The sequence below is a fragment of the Populus trichocarpa genome, chromosome 7, assembly GCF_000002775.5.
Source record: "Populus trichocarpa isolate Nisqually-1 chromosome 7, P.trichocarpa_v4.1, whole genome shotgun sequence".
NCBI lineage: Eukaryota > Viridiplantae > Streptophyta > Magnoliopsida > Malpighiales > Salicaceae > Populus > Populus trichocarpa.
This window is the reverse complement of record NC_037291.2, coordinates 1,908,748-1,928,885: the sequence shown is the minus strand read 5'-3', so window position 1 is coordinate 1,928,885 and position 20,138 is coordinate 1,908,748. Positions and strand designations below refer to the sequence as shown.

The 20,138-nt window shown below is 35.0% G+C and overlaps 4 protein-coding genes and 1 long non-coding RNA gene across 8 annotated transcripts; 4 read left to right on the top strand and 1 right to left on the bottom strand.

The window, feature by feature from the left end:
- Positions 1 to 4,113: 4,113 nt before the first annotated feature.
- LOC7480125 (protein RADIALIS-like 4) lies at positions 4,114 to 5,405 on the top strand. Of its 2 annotated transcripts, none has more exons than XM_052454672.1 (2): positions 4,114 to 4,744; positions 5,244 to 5,405. In XM_052454672.1, exons 1-2 carry the CDS (start codon positions 4,477 to 4,479, stop codon positions 5,255 to 5,257), a joined length of 282 nt encoding a protein of 93 aa, XP_052310632.1. In that variant the 5' UTR covers positions 4,114 to 4,476; the 3' UTR covers positions 5,258 to 5,405. The 2 variants fall into 2 exon arrangements, with proteins under 2 accessions (XP_052310632.1, XP_002310232.2); XM_002310196.3 differs by having other exon boundaries at positions 4,114 to 4,760.
- A 1,453-nt stretch (positions 5,406 to 6,858) lies between these two features.
- On the top strand, positions 6,859 to 7,988 carry LOC127905593 (uncharacterized). Its single transcript, XR_008059755.1, has 2 exons — positions 6,859 to 7,455; positions 7,826 to 7,988. It is a non-coding gene; the product is annotated as an uncharacterized LOC127905593 (long non-coding RNA).
- A 1,402-nt stretch (positions 7,989 to 9,390) lies between these two features.
- LOC7473181 (uncharacterized) lies at positions 9,391 to 13,218 on the top strand. Of its 3 annotated transcripts, none has more exons than XR_002982886.2 (10): positions 9,391 to 9,532; positions 10,064 to 10,135; positions 10,251 to 10,325; positions 10,692 to 10,775; positions 10,961 to 11,030; positions 11,124 to 11,215; positions 11,870 to 11,911; positions 12,017 to 12,097; positions 12,650 to 12,754; positions 12,849 to 13,218. XR_002982886.2 is itself a non-coding variant. In XM_002310198.4 (10 exons), the coding sequence occupies exons 1-9, from the start codon at positions 9,476 to 9,478 to the stop codon at positions 12,746 to 12,748; spliced, it is 657 nt and encodes a 218-aa protein (XP_002310234.2). In that variant the 5' UTR covers positions 9,391 to 9,475; the 3' UTR covers positions 12,749 to 12,754; positions 12,849 to 13,218. The 3 variants fall into 3 exon arrangements, 2 of the variants coding, with proteins under 2 accessions (XP_002310234.2, XP_052310356.1); XM_002310198.4 differs by having other exon boundaries at positions 12,665 to 12,754; XM_052454396.1 differs by lacking the exon at positions 10,692 to 10,775 and having other exon boundaries at positions 12,665 to 12,754.
- Positions 13,219 to 14,669: 1,451 nt separating this feature from the next.
- LOC7480126 (60S ribosomal protein L6, mitochondrial) lies at positions 14,670 to 15,763 on the top strand. The gene is made up of 2 exons (XM_002310199.4): positions 14,670 to 14,837; positions 15,178 to 15,763. The coding sequence occupies exon 2, from the start codon at positions 15,206 to 15,208 to the stop codon at positions 15,512 to 15,514; it is 309 nt and encodes a 102-aa protein (XP_002310235.1). The 5' UTR covers positions 14,670 to 14,837; positions 15,178 to 15,205; the 3' UTR covers positions 15,515 to 15,763.
- Positions 15,764 to 16,128: 365 nt separating this feature from the next.
- Positions 16,129 to 18,498, bottom strand: LOC7473183 (ADP-ribosylation factor-like protein 2). Its single transcript, XM_002310771.4, has 5 exons — positions 18,305 to 18,498; positions 18,112 to 18,222; positions 17,519 to 17,681; positions 17,235 to 17,315; positions 16,129 to 16,501 (listed from the first exon to the last, which is right to left on the bottom strand). Exons 1-5 carry the CDS (start codon positions 18,367 to 18,369, stop codon positions 16,364 to 16,366), a joined length of 558 nt encoding a protein of 185 aa, XP_002310807.1. The 5' UTR covers positions 18,370 to 18,498; the 3' UTR covers positions 16,129 to 16,363.
- Positions 18,499 to 20,138: the final 1,640 nt, after the last annotated feature.

Genomic DNA, 20,138 nt, shown 5'->3' with positions numbered 1-20,138 from the left:
TTGAACAAACCAACCTGCTTTGATACTGATTAAATAGTGCATGATAAAAAAGAAGAAACTGAAATTTCACACAAATCTTAAAAATTATAGCTAATTATATTGTAGAGAGAATTATTACTTAATAAACTCTAAATGTCAATAATTCTATTTTTTTTTTAACGTGGGTGTCCGGGCCAGCTTGCGCGTACCTCGACTAATCCCACGAGCCCTGAAGTTAACGACCATGTAAACCTCTAGTGACCATTATATTAGCAACTATAGAGCTCAAACTTAAAATCAAAGGGAAACCAAACTTCTTGGTCATAATCTCTTACCACTGGCTACCTACTAGATCGGTTAATAATTCTATTAAATAATAGAGAAGTTGTCTATATTGGATTATTGGAACAGACTTGGGTTTTGTCTGCCTAGAGGTAAGTCTTTAGTCATATCCTTCTTCATCATGATCCATGTTTGTACTTAAGTTTACTACCAAAAACTTCATCCAATCAATTCTCTGGTTCTTTACACTATGTTGAGCCTTACACTATGTTGAGCCCTCACAGTATGATCTTAACGGCCTCCACTCTTTGATTTGCATCGCGAGATGGGATGATATTTGTCAATGTCAATTTCCATTCATCAAGTATGTTAGTCTGCTTTAATATCAATTGACATGGTTTATATTAAAAAAGATAAAACTAGAGTTTCACAAACCTTAAAATTATGCTTAAATTGTTGGGAAAATTCTGATTTAATAAACTCTGAATGTGAATAATTCTAGTAAAAAACAAGCTAAATAGTCTAAATCCTCTTCTTTATATATAAAAAAAACCCTTATTGAAAGTTATATAGCTAAAAGAAGAAGATTTTCTAACCCTGTGCATACTCAATGAAGCGTGGCCGTGGTGACCATGGGAACCACGATAATGTTCCTTTCAAGTTGTGTATGCCTATGCTTAATTTTGATTCTCATCAAGTTCCTTAACAGACTCCAATTTACGCACAGTCTGCCTTGCAGTACTCACAAGGAGTTGAAGGCCCTTCTTACTGCAGATTCCTTCATGGAAACTTGAAAGAGGTCCTCGACTTGACAAAAGAGGCCATGAGCAAGCCCATGGAATTATGCCATCAACCATTCCCTCGAGTTCAACCTCATGTTTAATTTTATCTCTACCATATTTTGGTGCAGGGAAGGATTTCTTTTGGTGGAAAGGCAGTGGAGCACAATTGGAAGTCGCTGAACCTGAACAGGTTAAAGAGATATCGAACAATAAAGATGGAAATTACCTCAAGTCTGAGCTGCCATCTTTTATTCAAAGAAACTCTTTGGGGACGGACTTGTGGCAACTAGGGATGGAAAATGGATTAATCTGCGCAAATTGGCCGATCATGCTTTCCATGGAGAGAGCTTGAAAGTCTTTTTGTTGTATTTCTGTCTATAGTTGCTTCTCGAGTGTACAGCAAACTTCATTTACGTAGTTTTATGTCAGAGTTTATATACTGATGCAGAAGTGTTACTTAATTTTCTCAGCAGTTAAACAGTTTATTTGGAGAGAAAAGAAAAGAGGAAAAAAGGAGCAATTTATGTAGGTATGTTGAGGACCTTCTTCTAACAGCTGACAGTATTTTTTGTCTGACCAGTTAAGCATGCAAATTCCTGGTCAGTGGCCTCTCTAGGAATCATATTTAAGCTGAAATGAAAATACATAGCATGAGGAAAGCATTTACCTTGAACAACTAAAGTACTTTGCTGTATGCCATAATTAAGTCATAGATAGGTTTACATACATACAGATAACATATAAACTCAAATTTAATTAGCTCAAAATTCCTTATAAAAGCTCAAAAAACTTTTCCATAACCACATGGGTCCAGGCTACAGCTGACCAAGAGGAATGCCTGAGCCCAAGGAGGGCACACTACCCAGCACTCTTAGGTACTCTCGTAAGCACACGCCCTAGCATGCCCGAGCTTAATGTATTTGGATTTAGATAGCATGTCTGAATTTATTTTTCACTTTTAACATGCTGATGAAACTCGTCCAAGTCCAATACTTTATTAAAAATTCTTTCAAGATAAGATTTTATGTGGATCTCTTGATATTTTATATTATTTTAATATATATTATTTTAAATAGAATATAACTCAAAATATCACAAAGTTAAAATGACTTTTTAATCTCTTTTCTTCATAAAAAAGATAAAACTCATGAGTTATAAATACTCCACGAATCCTTCAAAATATCATTACATTTTTTTTCTCTACAAAAATATTTACTTAAGGATCCGAGAGTTTCTATATCTATCAAAAATAATCTTTTATAGATATCAGTTACTAACCACCTTGGCTTATCATGCATCAGACACCAACTAACAACCTTTTTAGCTAGAAAAAATAGATTAAATTGTTAAAATTAAAAGATTAACTGATTATTTAACACATAAATCTTATTACTAAACTTCTTGAATAATTTTGTACATCATCTATAACTTTTTATTGGTGTCGGGGTAGGCAGAGATCAAAGCTAAAAGAAAGATGCTTGAATGTGGTAGCCGGCCACAATCAATCAAGTGTTGAGAAGATTGAAAAGGAGAGATTAATTATTTAAGTTTAAATATGCTACCGCATGGGATAATAAAATTAAATGGGCCAAAAAAAGGTGTTAAAACTTGAACTAAAAGGTAAAGCTCATGATAAACACGAGGCATTGTAAAATTCTTCGAGGCATGATCACTTTTAGACCTGTGTTCTTAGTCAAAACTCAGACACGGTGTTTTTCAAATGCCAGCATCTTCGCAACCTGCTATTGGAGATTAGAGGTGGACAAAGAAAAGCGAAGCAGGCAGACTGCAGACCCCACATGAGATTATAGTTTTAAGGGTGTGTTTTTTCAATAAAATATGATGATCACAGTTCCTAAAGCTACATTATTTTAAGTTAATCAAGTAATCTCTAAGATCCACCTTGATTTTCAATGTCAGTGAGACCAAAGCATGCCAGAAATTTCAACACATATGAACAACTCCAGCTCAGCCTAGATTACCCCCCCACCTATGAAACCTTTGCCTTTGCCTAGGAGTCAAGACCAAAATTATTGTCATCAGATTAATAACAAGTTGGCTTAAAGTAATGGCCTCTCGTATCAGTTTGTAATCAGCAAAAGATTTCAAAAACCAGTTTAGCAGTATATAAAATTGTAAATGTTCGGCAATAATGAACACTTGATTTCGGACCATATATATAAAATCAAGTTAGGTCACTTTGGAAGAAGAGAGGACCGGCAAGGCAAACTGTTAGTGTCAGTTCAGTTCGATCACCACCATGAATCTGGGGGGTTTCGGGACTGAAACTAGATCAGACAGTCCATTTTTCATCAAGAGGACACAATTGGATTTATCCTCTTAACTTCTGAGATGGGTTATATGAGATCAGACCACAGATTCTACTAAGTAGGTGAAAAACAACACAAGAAAACAGCAATCACAGAGAAAAATAGAATTGGCGGATTTACACTCTTTATTACTACTGCATATTATATATAGGGCAAGAAACAAACTTTTATAAGAAGAAAATTAGAATCTTAAACCAAATAGAAAAGCGAAATAAAATCTAAAATAAAGTTAAAAATTCAAAAAGAAAAAGAAAACTAACGAAATTGACATCTTTCAAGTTTTATTTAAGGGTTTTTTTGAAGCTCAATTTGTTATGGTTAGATCTAACATGCATGTAAAATCATCTATTAAAATATAATATCAGAACAAAAGTTATAGACTTTTCTTATTAGGTTGTTCATTTGACATGAACAAATCTCTTTTTAAATTTAGCTTCGTTCCATTGATTTATAAACGAGCATACTAGGCTTCTTGCATGATAAACTTGTAGCAGATTCAGCTGTTTAAAATTATCAAATCAGATGGCTCGCCTGCCTGCGTCACCGAGGTTGATTATCAAAGAGGCTTTTTATTTCCCGTGAGCAATACTGGCACCAAATGATAAATCATTTGAATATTTGTATCCAGTGGGTTTATTTCTTTCAAGAATGGTAGGTGAATTTCCTGTTAATAAAATCCCACATGCTCATAAAATAAACAGACATCGTACTTGCAAAGGGTATCATTATCACATCCAAATATCATCAAGTGATCCTCCGAAAAACTTATCTCGACACTGCTGCTCTGAGGTACTTTTCCATTAAATAATGTGTACTTTAGCAAATTTTCAATATGCATTTGCCAACTAGCAAATCATCCCTCACACCGTGCTGATCGGGCTTAAACACTTGCATCGCAACTTCCTATGCTCGCCTTTCCTTGGCTCACATTTCGTGCTTTGTACTGTATTGAATCTCTTTGGAAGACCATGCCTTTCTGCTATCTTTCCATTCTCTTGTTTTCATACTCAAATTTGACATCCTGAATTACAATATTGTCTTATTTCAGACAGACATAAACTTGTTTCGCCATTTAAGCATCCTCCACCCTCTCTAAAATCTCTATGGGAGATATGGCATCAAGTTCTTTCCCGCAGCCCAGCACAAATTGGTCAGCCGAACAAAACAAGTTGTTCGAAAATGCTCTTGCGATATATGATAAGGACACTCCGGATCGTTGGGGGAAAATAGCCAAGATTGTCAAAGGAACAACCGAGGATGAAGTAAAGCAGCAATACGAGATCCTTCTTGATGATATAAAGAGCATTGAGTCGGACAAAGTCCCGCTACCGAATTACAAGAACGAAGGAAGCAGCAAGGAAAACATCATCGGTAATGAAGAGGAGAGGTAATACTAACACATGATCGGTACCTTAATCATCAATCCGAAGAATGGACAGAGATTTGCTGAATGTTGAGTCCAGGAAAGCATAGTTCTTATATGGATTGATTAATTTAGATTCACTAACTTGTCGTGAATTCTCTAGTATAAAAAAAATCTCATTTTTGTGCTATTATAAATTTGGAAAAACATTATTGAATGTAGTTCACAACTAGAAAATTGATTTACACCAAAGGAATATTCCATCGGTGTATAAGCTGTATTTCCATCGATAATTCAACGATGAAGTGTTTTTCTTCTATAATTATGTTGGGAATTCCCCCACCGATTTTATCTGTCACTATTTTTATTGAAAATTACCAACGGAATATATTCTAATGCTAATGTCATTGCTATTTGATAATTTTGAGGTAGTGATTGGTATGTTGAAAGAATGAAATGATTTGATTATGTTGCTAATGTTTCCTTACTTGGCCCTCTCTTCTGCAGGCTGCAGTAACTAAAGTTCTAGTGGAGAAGGATATCAACAATAGAGACGGCTATTTTCCTTGAAGTTTTGAGTCGTCATTTTTTTACTCTCTTAAATGTGATGACTTCTATCCTATATATGTACCAAAGAAGCAGCATTAAACATTTTATCTGTTGTGTTAACTCTCCTTTCTGCTTTAAAATTAGTCATGGATGCATTCTTTCCTAGCATATGAAATTGATTTCTCAAGCGATTTTATTTGAAAGCTAAAGATAATACCACAAGGGAGAAAAAACGAAAGAGTCAGGAACATGCTGAATTCGGATACAGAAAGGGAAAATGATCCTCTAAGAAAAATGTGCCGTGTAATAGTGTAGTAAAAATGCTTTCATAAGACCAGGAGCTCATGATAATTGATAATCATGCGGCGTTGTCAGCATAATCATTTCTAGTTCGGAAGAGGGACATGATGTTACAGTAAGAAATTCAGACATGTGTTTTCTCTCTATTACCAACATTTCCATGGGTTGGCAGACAGAAAACCCACCTTTTTCAAGTGTTTGCTTGTCCAAAAATCATGTGCATCACAGTTTGACAAACCTACGTACAGTTCTAAGTCAGTCAGTCAATCTCAAGGAAGCAACTTGATTTCCAATGCCAAACATGCCAAAAATTTCTGCAAGAATTACGAAATTACTACATCTCTGCCTACGATACCCCCTTGCGCCATGAAACCTTTGCCTTTGCTTAGGAGTCGAGGATGTTACCAACATAAAAGTGCTAACAAGTTGGCCTAAAGTAAGCACTGGCCTTTCTTCTCTATATATTTTAAATCAGCATAAGATCTTGACTTAACAAACATCACCAGCAATTATGGATCTTTGCCAATAATGAAAACTGAGGTTTAATACTATTAAATGATGTAGTTTTAGTATATTTAGTTTCTTATTCTAGGCACTGCAACATGTAGCTAAAATATAGCTCAACTGGCTTGCTAAAAAACTAGCTAGGGCACTTGGGAAGTAAAAGAAATGCAAACTGCCTGTATCCGTTAGATCACCTTCTGAATCTTTGCGAAGGGTCTTTTTCCATTTTTCCTTTCGTTCTAAGACCATAGATTTTTCATCAAAGAGAACAGAACAGAATCAGCTTTGTGCTCTACCTTACGGGACCGGTTAACTAGGGGCCAGATACTGTTGACTAATGCTGGTTTGCAATTTTCTGAGAGCATTACTGGTTCTGATTTCTAAATGACAAATAATTTGAATATCCAGATCAGGGAAGTGGGTCTCGTTTCTTTCAAGATTGTGGAGCGAATTTCCTGCTAATGAAAGCCCACATGCTTATTAAATAGACAAGCATGAAACATAGTACTTGCAAATAATATTGTAAACACCTCCAAAATAGCATCAAGTGATGATCCTCGAACTCAAAAACACCGATCTCAAGACTCTACTACTATGAGGTGTTTTTCCGTTACATAATTTGTAGTTTTGCAAGTTAGGTTTGGTTAGTATTACATGACAGAATCAGAGACACAAAGACATATATAAAATAAATTTATCTCTGAAGTGAATTTATATCCTTTTAAAAAAATAGGATATAATGTTCAATCTGTCTTAACCGTCTACGTTTGTTCTCGTTTTGAGATAGTAACCAGTCACTTATGTCAAGTGTCAACTACAGTGTTTCAGATTTAAGCGTGGCTTGCATTGCAACTTCCTAAATTTCTCACCAGTCACTTCACTTCAGTCTTCTTTCATGATTCACACATTCCATGCTTCTACCCTACTGAATTTTCACACTAGTCCTGTCTAGCAGTCGGCTTTTCTTCCATTTTCTAGTTTTCATACTCAAATTTGATCCTCTATATATCACATTCTCGATCTTATTCCCAAGACTATAAAACTTAGCTTCACCGTTTTCGCTCTTATCTCGGCAAGAGAAATGGGATCCAGTTCTTTCCCACAGCCTAACTCAAATTGGTCAGAACAGAAAAACAAGTTGTTCGAAAATGCTCTTGCTATATATGACAAGGATAGCCCAGATCGTTGGCGAAACATAGCCAGTTTTGTCGGAGAAACAACCGAAGAGGAAGTGAAGAAGCAGTATGAGATCCTTCTAGACGATATCAAGAGAATCGAGTCAGACCAAGTGCCACTGCCAAATTACAAGAATCATGAAGAAAGCATCAAGGAAAACAGCAACATGAGCAATTAATGAAGGGGATAGGTAACACACACACACACACACACACATATATATATCTAGTTCCTTAATCATTAATAGAGAGAATGGACCAACAGATTGTTAAATGTTTAGCCCAACAAAGCATTATTCTTTTGTGCATTGATTGATCTATTAGATTCACAATCTGATAAACAATGAATTCTAAGCAGCATAAAAGCCGATCTTTTTTAGATTATCATGCCATTCTGTAAAACATAACAAAATGTTATAATGAAGGAATCTCGATTGATACGAAAACTGGTTACACTAAATGTAATGGTTGATCTTTTCAATACATAATGTACCATGAACAGTGAAATGGAAGCTGATTTCAGTTTTTTCCTGTTTCCTTACTTGACCCTCTCTTCTGCAGGCTGCAGCAACTGAAGCTCTAATGAAGAATGGTCTCAGCTGTAGAGACGGCAATTTTTCCTTGATTCATCATCACCCTTAAACTTTTTTCCTTTCAAGTATAATAAATTCTAAACATATATATATGTACCAAAGATGAAACATTAGCATTTTCTCCTTTGTATTGATTTTCTTTTCTCCTTAACTAGTCATCAATATGTGAAAGATGCATTCTCTCTGGCTCAGCATATAGATTTGACAGATTCAATAATAAATCACAAGCATTTCAATTCAGAATCAAAAGGGCCCTCGACAATCAAAAAGATTCCAACAAATACTGGCAAAGCTAGAAAAAGAAAACTCATAGAGAAAGTAGGGAATAAGTCATCAATGATGTTTGAATAATTTTCTTTTCTCCTTAACTAGTCATCAATATGTGAAAGATGCATTCTCTCTGGCTCAGCATATAGATTTGACAGATTCAACAACAAATCACAAGCATTTCAATTCAGAATCAAAAGGGCCCTCAACAATCAAAAAGATTCCAACAAATACTGGCAAAGCTAGAAAAAGAAAATTCATAGAGAAAGTAGGAATAATTAAGTCATCAATGATGTTTGAATAATCTTCGGTGGCTAGTTTTTTGTACTTCCAATAAATTCTTTTTCCAACATTTATAGAATACCTACTGTATCTCTTAGTTATTTCCTTCTAAATATTTACAATTTTTTCTTCTAAATATATGCACACGAAATTTTTATCTGTGCTAATAAATGTGAGAGAAGAAATACGTGCACTCCATGATTATTGTTTATCAAAGAGGGATAAAAAAAAAACACTATATTTTCACCCCCATGCATTAAGCAATGTTGCATGTTCGTATAGTTCAAAAATTTTCAATGTGAATCTAGCTCAAAACTTGGAAATCTTTGACTTGGGCTCTGTTTGTTAAATAGTTAATAAAAGGGTTATGGAGGGAGGGCCCATTCTTAAAATTTGGCCTGGAGGACCCATTTTTCAATGTCAATCCAGCTAAAATCTAGAAAAACTTATTCTGGAGATCTTGAAGAAAATGTAAAGAGAAAAACATGAAAATCTTTAATTTGGCATATGTTTGTTAAATAGTTAATAAAAGCTAAAGGAGGGCCAATTTTTTTTTTTAAAAAAAAAAGTTTCTAAACGTCATTGATGGATATTATTCCATGTATGGAGATTTCGAAGAAAAGTCAAAGAGAAAAACATGAAAGTCAAAGAACAAAATAAATAGGGAGAAAATGGATATTCTATTGGCGATTGTCTGCTGTAGTTTTTGTTTTTTTAGTGTATTTTACTTGAAAAAACAATTAAGTTGTTTTTTTTATGTGTTTTTTTTATAGTTTGGATGTGTTTATATAAAAATAAATAATTTTAAAAAAAAATATTTAAAAAAAAAACATGATTGATCACAAAATACACAGATCGCAGAGACCAACAACAAACATTTTAATTAAAGTTGATGTTAAAGATTCTAAAATATGAGGCCCAAAATAAAATATTTATGAATCTATAGTGGCTAAAAAATAGTTAAGCCGAAAAAACCTATGCTCACTTGGCACCTACCTGGACAAACAAAACATGCTGAAAGAAATTCTACCATTCGCACCTCTCCGGGCAACGCAGCATCTCTTAAAAAATGGAGCTTGAAAAGGAGATAGAGGGAAAGATGACGACTTGTAATTCCTCCTTTAAGGTTAGTTCCTTGGGACTCTGTCTCTATTGCTGCATTTTTTTCCTTTCTCCTTTCTTTTCTTCTTTAGCTTCATTCTATCAAAAATATACTCATGAAGCAATTGAAAAGTAAATTGCGTGTTTTAACAAAGGAGTTTTGAAAACCTCAAGTTAATAATTTTCTTGTTGGAGAATCCTTAAAGAACATTAACTTGGGTTTAAAATATAAACATGTTTTGTCCATGTGAAGGAATTATACAGCCTCCAAAATAATTGGAAATGGTGTTCTTACAGTTAGGAATAAGGAACTGCAATGAAAAGCAGTTCTTTTATTAGTACGGTATCTCTATTAGTTCCAAAGTTGAAAACTTTCTTGCTATTGTAATTTACAATGGAAAAATATTGATGGGTTGTTGTGAAAATTCAACAAGAAGAAGTTTCATGGAGTGTGACATTAGTTTCAAAGTTGAAAACTTTCATGGTGCTATAATTAAAAGAACAAAAGAAAAAGGGAAATGATTATTGATGGGTAGTTGTGATATTTCAATGGCAGATAATATTGGGTTCATCATCTTTGGCTCGGCGGCAAATTCTCAATGAGATGGGATATGAATTTACTGTTGTGGTATATTCTTAAGCTGCATTCTCTTGTGCTTTTTATTTATTTATTTGTTGAGAATGTTAGTTTTCAATTATGGGTTTTATGTTTTTTTTGTGTCGTTAATGTGATATCGGTTTAGACCGCAGATATAGATGAAAAAAGTATAAGAAAAGATAAGCCAGAGGAATTGGTGATGGCTCTAGCTGAGGCAAAGGTATAACTTTTACACCTGTTATACCTTTTATATGCTTGGATGTCTCAAATGTCATTTTATTGCTTTTAATGGGCTTTATAACTCATTGCTGTGGTTTTCTCAATGTGGGCTTCCTGCATTTGTCCTTGCACAAATTTTGGTTTTGTGATGGATTGCTAACTGGGGCATAACTGAGTCGTTCTGTTTCACTAATAATGTAAAGTTTGCTTTTTTTGTCTTTGTGGGCTTTCTTTTTGTAATGGAACTATGTGAATTGAAATTTGAAAATGGTAGTATTGACTGGCAACTGTGCATATTACTGACTGTTCTTTCATGGTTCATGGTTGTATTGTTGAACTGCCATATTTATTTAATTTTATTCCCTAGGCAAACGCCATCATAGAAAGGCTTCGAATTGAAGGTCATGTGGAAGAGGATGCTCAGGCAACATTGTTAATTACTGCAGACACAGTATGCTTTTATTCCAGCTCACTATTCTTAATTACAACCTCTACCTATTTTAAATTTGTGTCCTGTGAATCTATTTATTGCTTCATATAGTTCTCCTGTGATTGCTTCTGTATTAAAGGCCTTGTCCCACTTTTGACATTCCTTGTGGAGTTTTATCTTACTGCCACGTCTCATTGATTTTTTAGGTGGTGGTGAGTAATGGGATGGTTAGAGAAAAGCCAAATAGCAAGGAAGAAGCACGGGAGTTTATCAAAGGTTTACTTAATTGATTTCACTCATGTCCTCTACTGTTTATAAAGCTCAACTTGTTTTAGTGGTCAAATATGACTAGTAGTTGCACTATTGCAGGCTATTCCGGTGGTCATGCAGCAGTCATAGGATCTGTGGTTGTAAGTAACCTTACTACTGGAATACGAAAAGGAGCATGGGAAAAAGCTGAGGTACAGCTTACTTGTACTTGTATTTAGCTTAGATTTTACTGGATAGTGACATTCAAATGGTTCCTAGCCCGCATAATCCTGTAGGCATATTGTTCATTCAAAATGGCAGAGTATTGCTTTAAATTCAAGAAAGAGTTTTGCTATCATCTGAGCCCACTGAATTACTCTCCTCTAATGTCCATTCCCGTATGAACAACTTGATGAGAAAAAAGGTGCATAGATGCAACAAGGTTTCCGGATCAATTATTTATCAGCCTCTATATATCCACTGTAACATGTAGGAGAATGTAATGGTTGTTCTCTATATATATGTTGATTGTTTTCTCCATCTTTCTGGATGGAGATTATGATATGGTAATCTTAACTATTTTATATAGATGAGATTGTAACAGTTATATTTACATGCACAGGCAAAAAATTTCCCATTTGAGCTGTTACTATTTATAGGAATATTTCAGATGGTTCAGTGCTCCTGAGATAAAAGCAGCAGACCATGAACATATATTTTTTTATCGCCTATTTCTGCGAATTTGTCCCGAAAAGCTGTATTAAATATTTACTTGATGTAAAAAGAACTTTATCTGAAAGCTCTTTGAAGTCTTTACACTTCAATGACATTGAGTTTTGAAAGAATAATCTAGTTCACTTATGCAGGTTTATTTCCATGAGATACCTGATGAGATCATTGATAGCGTGGTAAATTTTGTAAATGCATATTCTTTATTGGATTTTGTTTCTGAAGCTATTTTCTCGGCCACACAGTGTTTTTAATTTCTCTGTTAATGATGAGATGTGCCTTAGATTGAGGAGGGAAGTACACTCCATGTTGCTGGGGGTTTGACACTGGAACACCCATTGACATCACCATTTGTTGAAGCAGTGGTGAGCTCTCCCTACCCCTCTCCCTCTCCCCCTCCCTTTCTCTTTGACACTGGGTTAGTTATTCTACTCTTTGCATGGCTGACAAACTCAGTTAGCCAGGGTATTTAGCTCTTCAGGTGCCCACATTATGCCCCAACATGTGGCCATTGCTAGGGTCCTTATCTTCATTTTACAGCCTTCTTCATGTCAAGTGCTGAGTTTTCTTTTAATATTCTTACTTATGCTTTACTTGGGTCCTCCTTACAAGTGCACAATTCAATGGAGCTTCATTTATCAACTATCTGCTTTAGGATTTATATAACCACACCGTGTCTTGTATGTTCTTTGAGTAGGTCGTGTCTACCCTTTTCCACTCAAATCTGAATGGCATTGAACCTTAAAATTGCATCAGCAAAGACCACCTCAATGTTTTTTGTTCTTTTTTATGTGCTTAAGCGGCTGAAGTGAACATGGTTGCTGTGTTACAATATACAAGCAGTTGATACTTTGGTTTCCTAGAATACAAGGATTTAACTCCTTCCCTCCGTCTGATTCTTCTGATGAAAACATCAGTGATGTATTTTGCAGGTAGGGAGCACAGATACAGTGTGGGGGCTTTCAAAAGCATTAACCGAAAAACTCATCAAGGATAACCTTGTAGCTGCAAAATAACTCGAAGTGAGAACTGTGGATGAATCCACAATTGTTGGGTATTCTGAACCATCTCTTGAAATTCCTAGGCTTACCGCTTACTTTCCATTTGAATCTGCAGGCTTGATATCGCTTGAATTCTATTCAGTCCATGGCTCAAGTCTTTTTACTCTTCAAAACTAAACATGCTGACGACGGAGAACTATACTGTCCTGCAAACAAAAAGATGCATACAAGATTCTTTATTGCATTCACATTTTTTTTTATCTTTTCTAGTGATCCTTGGTGATCATGAATCTTACAGATATTCAAGTTGCAAGATTTTTGAAGTTTCTTTATCATTTCTTTTTTTCTTTTTTTTGAAGTTTATCATTTCTTTTTTATTCCTACAGCTGGTTGATTCTTACATTTCTCCAGATTGTTTGCACCGATGTTTCTAATTTCTATACAACACTTTTTATCAGTACAATCTAACAGTCTTTTTTTTTTCATTTCTTTGTGAATATTGAATGAGAGGGGTGTTGACATTTTCTGGCATTGACAGGCTACATTTACCTGGTGTGCGACTCAAAAGCAGCAAATTTGATAATTCGATGCTTCTAATTTTTTTTTAAAAATCCATTTCTGTTTAGATTATCCTAGAATCTAATATAGTTTGTAGATAATGTACAGGATCTATTTTTGTGCAATATAAATGAACGTCATTTTCTTCTTATTATTATTCATTATACAAAAATACTTAAGCAGAATTGCATTTCATCATACACCATTCACGGTCCACGCACTCATAAAACATTGTTCATTTTTTACTTTTTTTCATTTTGATCCCTATAGTTTGCAAAGTGTACGATGTGGTTCTGGAACTTTATTTTCCTCAAGTTTTAGTCTCTAGAGGATAAATGAGAGTGAAAGTTGTTCGAAAAGAGAAGGAAAGAGGAAGAATTTGTCAGCTATATTTCTAACACCTTTGCTTTCCCGACATTTTGCACCTTTGCTTCAGTTCTTGAAGTTGTAACAGAATCATTGTGTGTTGATTTGCACAAGCACTATTTTCATCCAAGTAGAATGATCAGAACAGGCAAGCTAGGCAAGCTAGTAAAACAACGATTTGCACAAGCACTATTTTCATCCAAGTAGAATGATCAGAGCAGGCAAGCTAGTAAAACAACGGATCCAGGTGATTAATTAAAGATGAACTGGGTATTAGACAAATCCAATGCCTAAAACAGATTCTGTGTTTTCTGATGAGAGCACAAGAGTAACATCACATCGTTAAGAAATATGAATTTCCAACCATTCAGATGTGCACGGACAGCTATGTCCATGTCCTCTACAGTTGTCCTTTCAAGCCATCCACAGACTCTTCCAAGGGCTTTGATTCTACAAACAGCAGCAGTTCTATCGAAACCAAAGAAATTTAGGAATGCACCATCAACTCGCTAAATTTCAAAGTCCCAAATTTAGGAATGTATTCTTGGTGAAAATCGAAGCCCCAATTCACTTGAACACCAACTGAGTTTCAAAGTCTTAAACTTTCAACAAAATTCGACAAAATTAGGAGAAAAAACAAACCCCATCTTTTAATATGACAATGATTTATAACTGAAATTATTCAGAGATGAATACATACACTTTAGCAGTGATTCATTATAAATAAATCCATAATTATCACTTCAGCATTACATTTTTTTTCATTAATATTGTAAGTTAATAATTCCAATAAAATAAACAATTTCCCCTCTCAAAATTCAAAACCTTATATGCTTTCCTTTACAAGGAACACTCTTTCAATCAACTTATTTTTTCAAGAACTCACAAAACATGAGAAAATGTGAAAAGCATTTTCCATATCACAAACAAATTGGGTCTAAATGGAACTTCTACGAAACTCTAAGGACTAATTGAGAAAATTATGAAAGTTAAAGATAATATTTTAGGAATTGTGGGCTTAAACAGAAGTTGGCGCACCCAAAAAGCATAATAGCTTTACTGCCTGCGCTCGCTGGCGTTGCCAAACACATCCTAGCTACGGAAATAGAGCGGCAGCAGCAGCACATGCCATTTCTCCAGTGAAGCAAACCTGTCATCAACTTCCCATTTTTACTTGCAGGTACGATCCATTTTCAAATTCACGTAAGAATACGATGATTCCTTTCTTCTATGATTTTCATAGGAATTGTAGTATTTCTCTTTGGAGAGTGATCTGTGCGTTTTACAAACTTATTGGAAAATTTATTCCTTCTGTTCTATCTGGTCACTAAGAAACCATGGGAAAAAATGAAAATTTCAAGAACCCTTTAATTAGACCTTCATTCTCTTAGTCAAAATCACAAACCCGAAAAGCCCCTGTTGGGGCATTGGCGTAATCTATTTCTGTATCATATTGCTCACCAACTGTTTGATAAAATGCTTGACTGTGATTTTTTTTTTTTCCTTTTTTTTTATCCCAGGAAAGCTTTCAAGTGATATCACTTCGCAATGGAAGCCAAGTTCTTTCGATTTCTCAAAATTGTAGGTGTTGGTTACAAAGCGCGAGCAGAAGCAGAAGGCCGTTTGTTATTTCTCAAACTGGGTTACAGTCATGAAGTCGAACTAACTGTGCCGCCTGCAGTCCGGGTGTTTTGTTTCAAGAACAATGTGGTTTGCTGTACTGGAATTGATAAGGGAAGAGTGCATCAGTTTGCTGCTTCAGTTCGTAGTTGTAAGCCACCTGAAGTTTATAAAGGCAAAGGGATCATGTATATTGATGAAGTTATTAAGAAGAAACAAGGAAAGAAGTCAAAATGATCGTGGCTGAGATGTGTGATTCTGATGCATCAGTAGGTCAAACTGGGTTTGTTTTTGGTATTAAATTGCAAGGATTTTGTAGTTTGGAAGAGGTTTCAATCAATTTATGATGTTTTAGAATAATAGAATTTGCTGGTTGCTAGATTTGCAAGGTTTTTAGCTCTCTTTTTTCTTTAGGATTTGTTGTCGTCGGATGCTGGAAAATGATGGTTATTCAATGCTTTTAATAAGCTATTAATTTCAGTAGAATTTCCTCACGACACAAATAAGTTATACTCTGATTGTGTTGAAATTCAATTCCCCTGGAGTCATTCCACCAAAAGGCCAGCAAATAGGTTTTGAGTTATTGCTATGTTTGCTCTTGATGTTACTTATGTTCATGAATCCATTAAGCATGGCCCGTGAATAGTCCTGCTTGATCCTTGAATATGCAGGGTCCTTGCTGTTAGTACTTCTGTAGTGTTCAGTCTCATGAAACTCAATCCATCTCCATGATAATCCAATCAGTGTTATATTTATAAACCAAAGTGTGTGAAAATGGATGCTTGTGCTTCATTCATGCGCAAATATAAACATGCTATGGGGCCTGTTCGCACGATACCGTCAGTCAGCCATTGCAAAATCAAAAGATAGTTTTTGCTTCTATTAATGCATTAGGAATATCATCTTACACAAAACAACAAACATAAGGACTGGCCAGTAAAGACTGCAGTGGTAAATTTGAACCAAAAGTACATAGACACGCATCCACATAGTAGGCAATTTGCAAAGCAAAAAAAACCCCTCAATTTTACAATCACTAATACATTTGAAGAATGTCTTGGGCAGAGTAAATATGTTTCAGAGTACTTAGTCAAGCATATAGATTCGCGAGGCAATGTCCTGAACCAACCAATCAAATCCTTCAAGCAGCCCTTCACCTGTGTACGCACTGCAGCCCACAATTTTCCAGTGTCGGGTTTTATCCATATTCTCTAGGTTCAATACCTGAACAAGCATAACAGAACCACTTCAGAAATTCAAACAGGTGAAGGGCAAGGACATATACCACCATGAAAACATCACCATGCAGGAGAAGTGAAAGTAGTGCAAATCAGGTGCCGCTAATTATGTAGATTAAATGTATATGGTTTCTACCATATCTTGACACAAAGAATAGGAGCTCAACCCATTAATGTGCGTGGATCCCTAACGTCAAAATACTAAATGGATGCATAAGTTTCGCAAATAGAACTATTCTTCAATGACAAAAACCATCAAGTAGATTGATTCTGCTTGATGGCTTAAGGTGCACATAAATGCCCCTCTAACAAAAGAAAACAATTGAAGGGCACTTTTGCAAGCAAAGCTGACCAGAAAGTAATTGAGTTTCAAACAGCATGGAAAACATATTATGAGGAACCCCAGCTAAATGTCCCGCATTCAACCACCAAGAGACAAGTCCGGGAAGGAAGGCACATCACATGGGAGATTTTACAGTAACCTCTACAACCATGTTTATATCATCAGCCAACTGTGTGCTAAAGTTAAATCAACTTTGAAAAAAAAGAGTCCATTTCAATTGTTCAGTATGAAATACACGACATGGATGACATTTGACTTCTTTCAGCACTGAGAAAAGCAAAAATACACGAGGGAAAAGGACACCAAATGCTTTGTATATGAACAAAAAACAATGCTGACTCATAAACAAGGAGATATGATCGGTGAGAAACCTTACTTTAGCAATTTCCTCCGGTGTAAGAGCACCTTTTATGTCTTGCTTATTTGCAAATATTAGTAGAGATGCTCCTGATAGCCTCTGACAGATGAACAAGTAAATTAGAGGATTCACAAGAAAAGAGCAGATGAATAAGAAAAGAAAAAAACAAATGAACAAAAGAGTGAAAAAAAAAAAGAACAAGAGCAAGACATGAGAAACACATTGCATTAATAGAAAAACAAATAAAGGCCATTGTTTTCAAACAAAACATAACATCAAAGAAACTTAAAACTGGCAAATACCTCTTCCTTCAAAAGATTATCGAGCTCCATTTTGCAATCATCCAACCTTCTAAGATCTGAACTATCCACCACCCAGACCAAGCCATCAGTTTGCTCAAAGTAGTTCCTCCAGTATGATCTTATGGTTCTTTGTCCCCCCACATCCCATATATTTAAAGTGTACCTATCAAACAAAAATATAGCATTTCAACCTTCCGTATTACAACAAACATCTAAGATTTAAAATTCCAATCTTGGGAAGCTCAGCAGACACTACAACATCGTCAGTATACATAATGTCGCAAGAGAAACTGTTGAACTATAGTAATGATAGTTTTGATCAATCAATGCTAAACTAAAACATCTCCAGTTTGTCTTTATTTTATCACTCTTCGACAAATTCATATAAAAAAACAAGGCCAGTTAAGATCCCAAGTTCTCATATTTCACTTGTATCTGAAATGGGCTCGTGTCAAATTGGCAGTTCAAAACAATAGCAAATACACAGAATCATTACTACCCATTTCTAACAATAACGAGAGCAACATACACACAAAGAAAGAGGAATAAACGAAAGAAAGAAACTGGAAGAAAGATCTAACTTTGCTGCTTACTTTTGATAAGAGATGGTTTTGATATTGAATCCAAGAGTAGGACTAATAACACTGGTGTCTTCTCCATTTATCTTCAAAACTATTGTTGTCTTCCCTGAATTATCAAGTCCCCTTCAACCAAAAAAACCCATTATTCATCTACTTATTAGATACAGAGACAGAGACAGAGACAGCACAGTGGATGGATACATACACCATGAGGATGCGCATTTCTTTCTCTTTTCTCTTGATTTTTCTAATGATGCTAAGCAGCCCCATTGTTTAGCAGCAACAAAGAAACAACAACAACAGCAACAGCAACTGGTGGGTGTTTATTTTCCTTCTCTTTGCCTTTAGAATGAACCAGACCTCACCGAACTATCCTCCTTTCTTCCTTTGTGGGTTGGTTTGGTCCTATAGGAGTGATGATCAATCAGCCCATAAATTGAATTATTCACCATAGATTATAGACTTGGTCCATTTGTGGTTGAGCCCAGATAAGCGTAGCATTATTGACAAACTGTTCATAGTTAGCTTTGCTTTAAAAATAGAAGTTGGGCTAAATTTATATGTCCAGGAATAGTAAACACTTCTTACCCTTGTCATGATTCTACATGTCCCATGGGAAACTTTCGTCCAAGACACGATTATTGACGTCTTTCTCCACAATGGGAAATCTGAGAAAATGCCATTTTAACATATCCCACTTCGTTCAATCATGTTACAAAAATATCAAAAAATTAATCCTCACCCATGATCCGTTTCGTCAAATATTTTCAAAACTTTAGCTCAAGTTGCTAAATATGAGAAGAAAAAAACAATAATACCTGTCTCCCTAAATCAAATCTAGCTAGAAGATTGCCGGGTACAATCGTTTTTGTCACGACTATTCTATCTCGATCGTCCATGAATTATTCCGAGATCATAGATTTTCAAATGGAAATAGGCATTGTAATAGCTCCAGTTAGATGTTGCCATTAAAGATTGAGATTAGTAGACGTCGATTAGACTAGAGGGTGTGAGGCCTAGGCTTTTGCCCTTTCCCCTTTCTCTAGAATTCCTTGAAATGCTTGTTGCGGTTGCTGTCAGACATATATAGCTTGCTTTACAAACACGTATTAATTATTAACAGTTACAGTCTGATTGGTATTTTGGTAATTTTTATGGTAATTTTTGTGATAATAGTTTAAAAAAAATTGTTTTATAAAAAATATTTTAGGTTGAGGTTGATTTAATATTTATGTATATTTTTTTAAAACTGTGGTTGAAATTGAGGTTAAATAAAAAGTAGTTTAATGTGTTTGGTTAAGAATGCTTTTAAAATTGAGGTTATAAAATAATTTAAAAATATATATATATTAATATTGATGGTTTTTAATTTAAATATTATAGATTTAAATATTGTTATTACATCATGAAATAAATAATACTTTATATAAAATATTTTTTATTATTCCATTAAACTATCTACAATTTCATCACGTCTAAAATACATCCGACAGTTTTCTTGGTTTCTTAAACGCGCAATAACATGAGGTAAAATATAATCAAGAATAAAATTAGGATTACGATCAAATTCTACAAATACTATGTCATCAAGCGATATTCGTCTAATTTATGTAGTGTCATTGAATAATGTTAAACACTCGTTTTTCGAATAAAGCACAATTAAAAAATAAAAAATAATTTTTTTATTTTAATGGGTCGGACCCGGTTCAATGCATTTTGCGCGTTGGACCAGACCCGGTCCGGCCAGAACAGTGGAGCATGGTTGAACTTCTCACCCGCGCAAGAAAGCAGCAATTAGGTGCTTTTCTTCTCCATGCATTTCACACGCAATTTACTGTGGGATCCATGAACAGTAAGTAGCTTTTTTTCCTTAACCAAACGTTTACAAGATGCGGTTTGCTTTAAAAGCAATCGCAGCCGCGTAAACAAACATGCAATAAACCGCGTGCCTTAGCTATTTTTACTGTTCACCCTCATATGATTCACATGGATTGTAATAGTGTATTTTTTCAAAATTTATAATCTGGTTCTTGAACTTT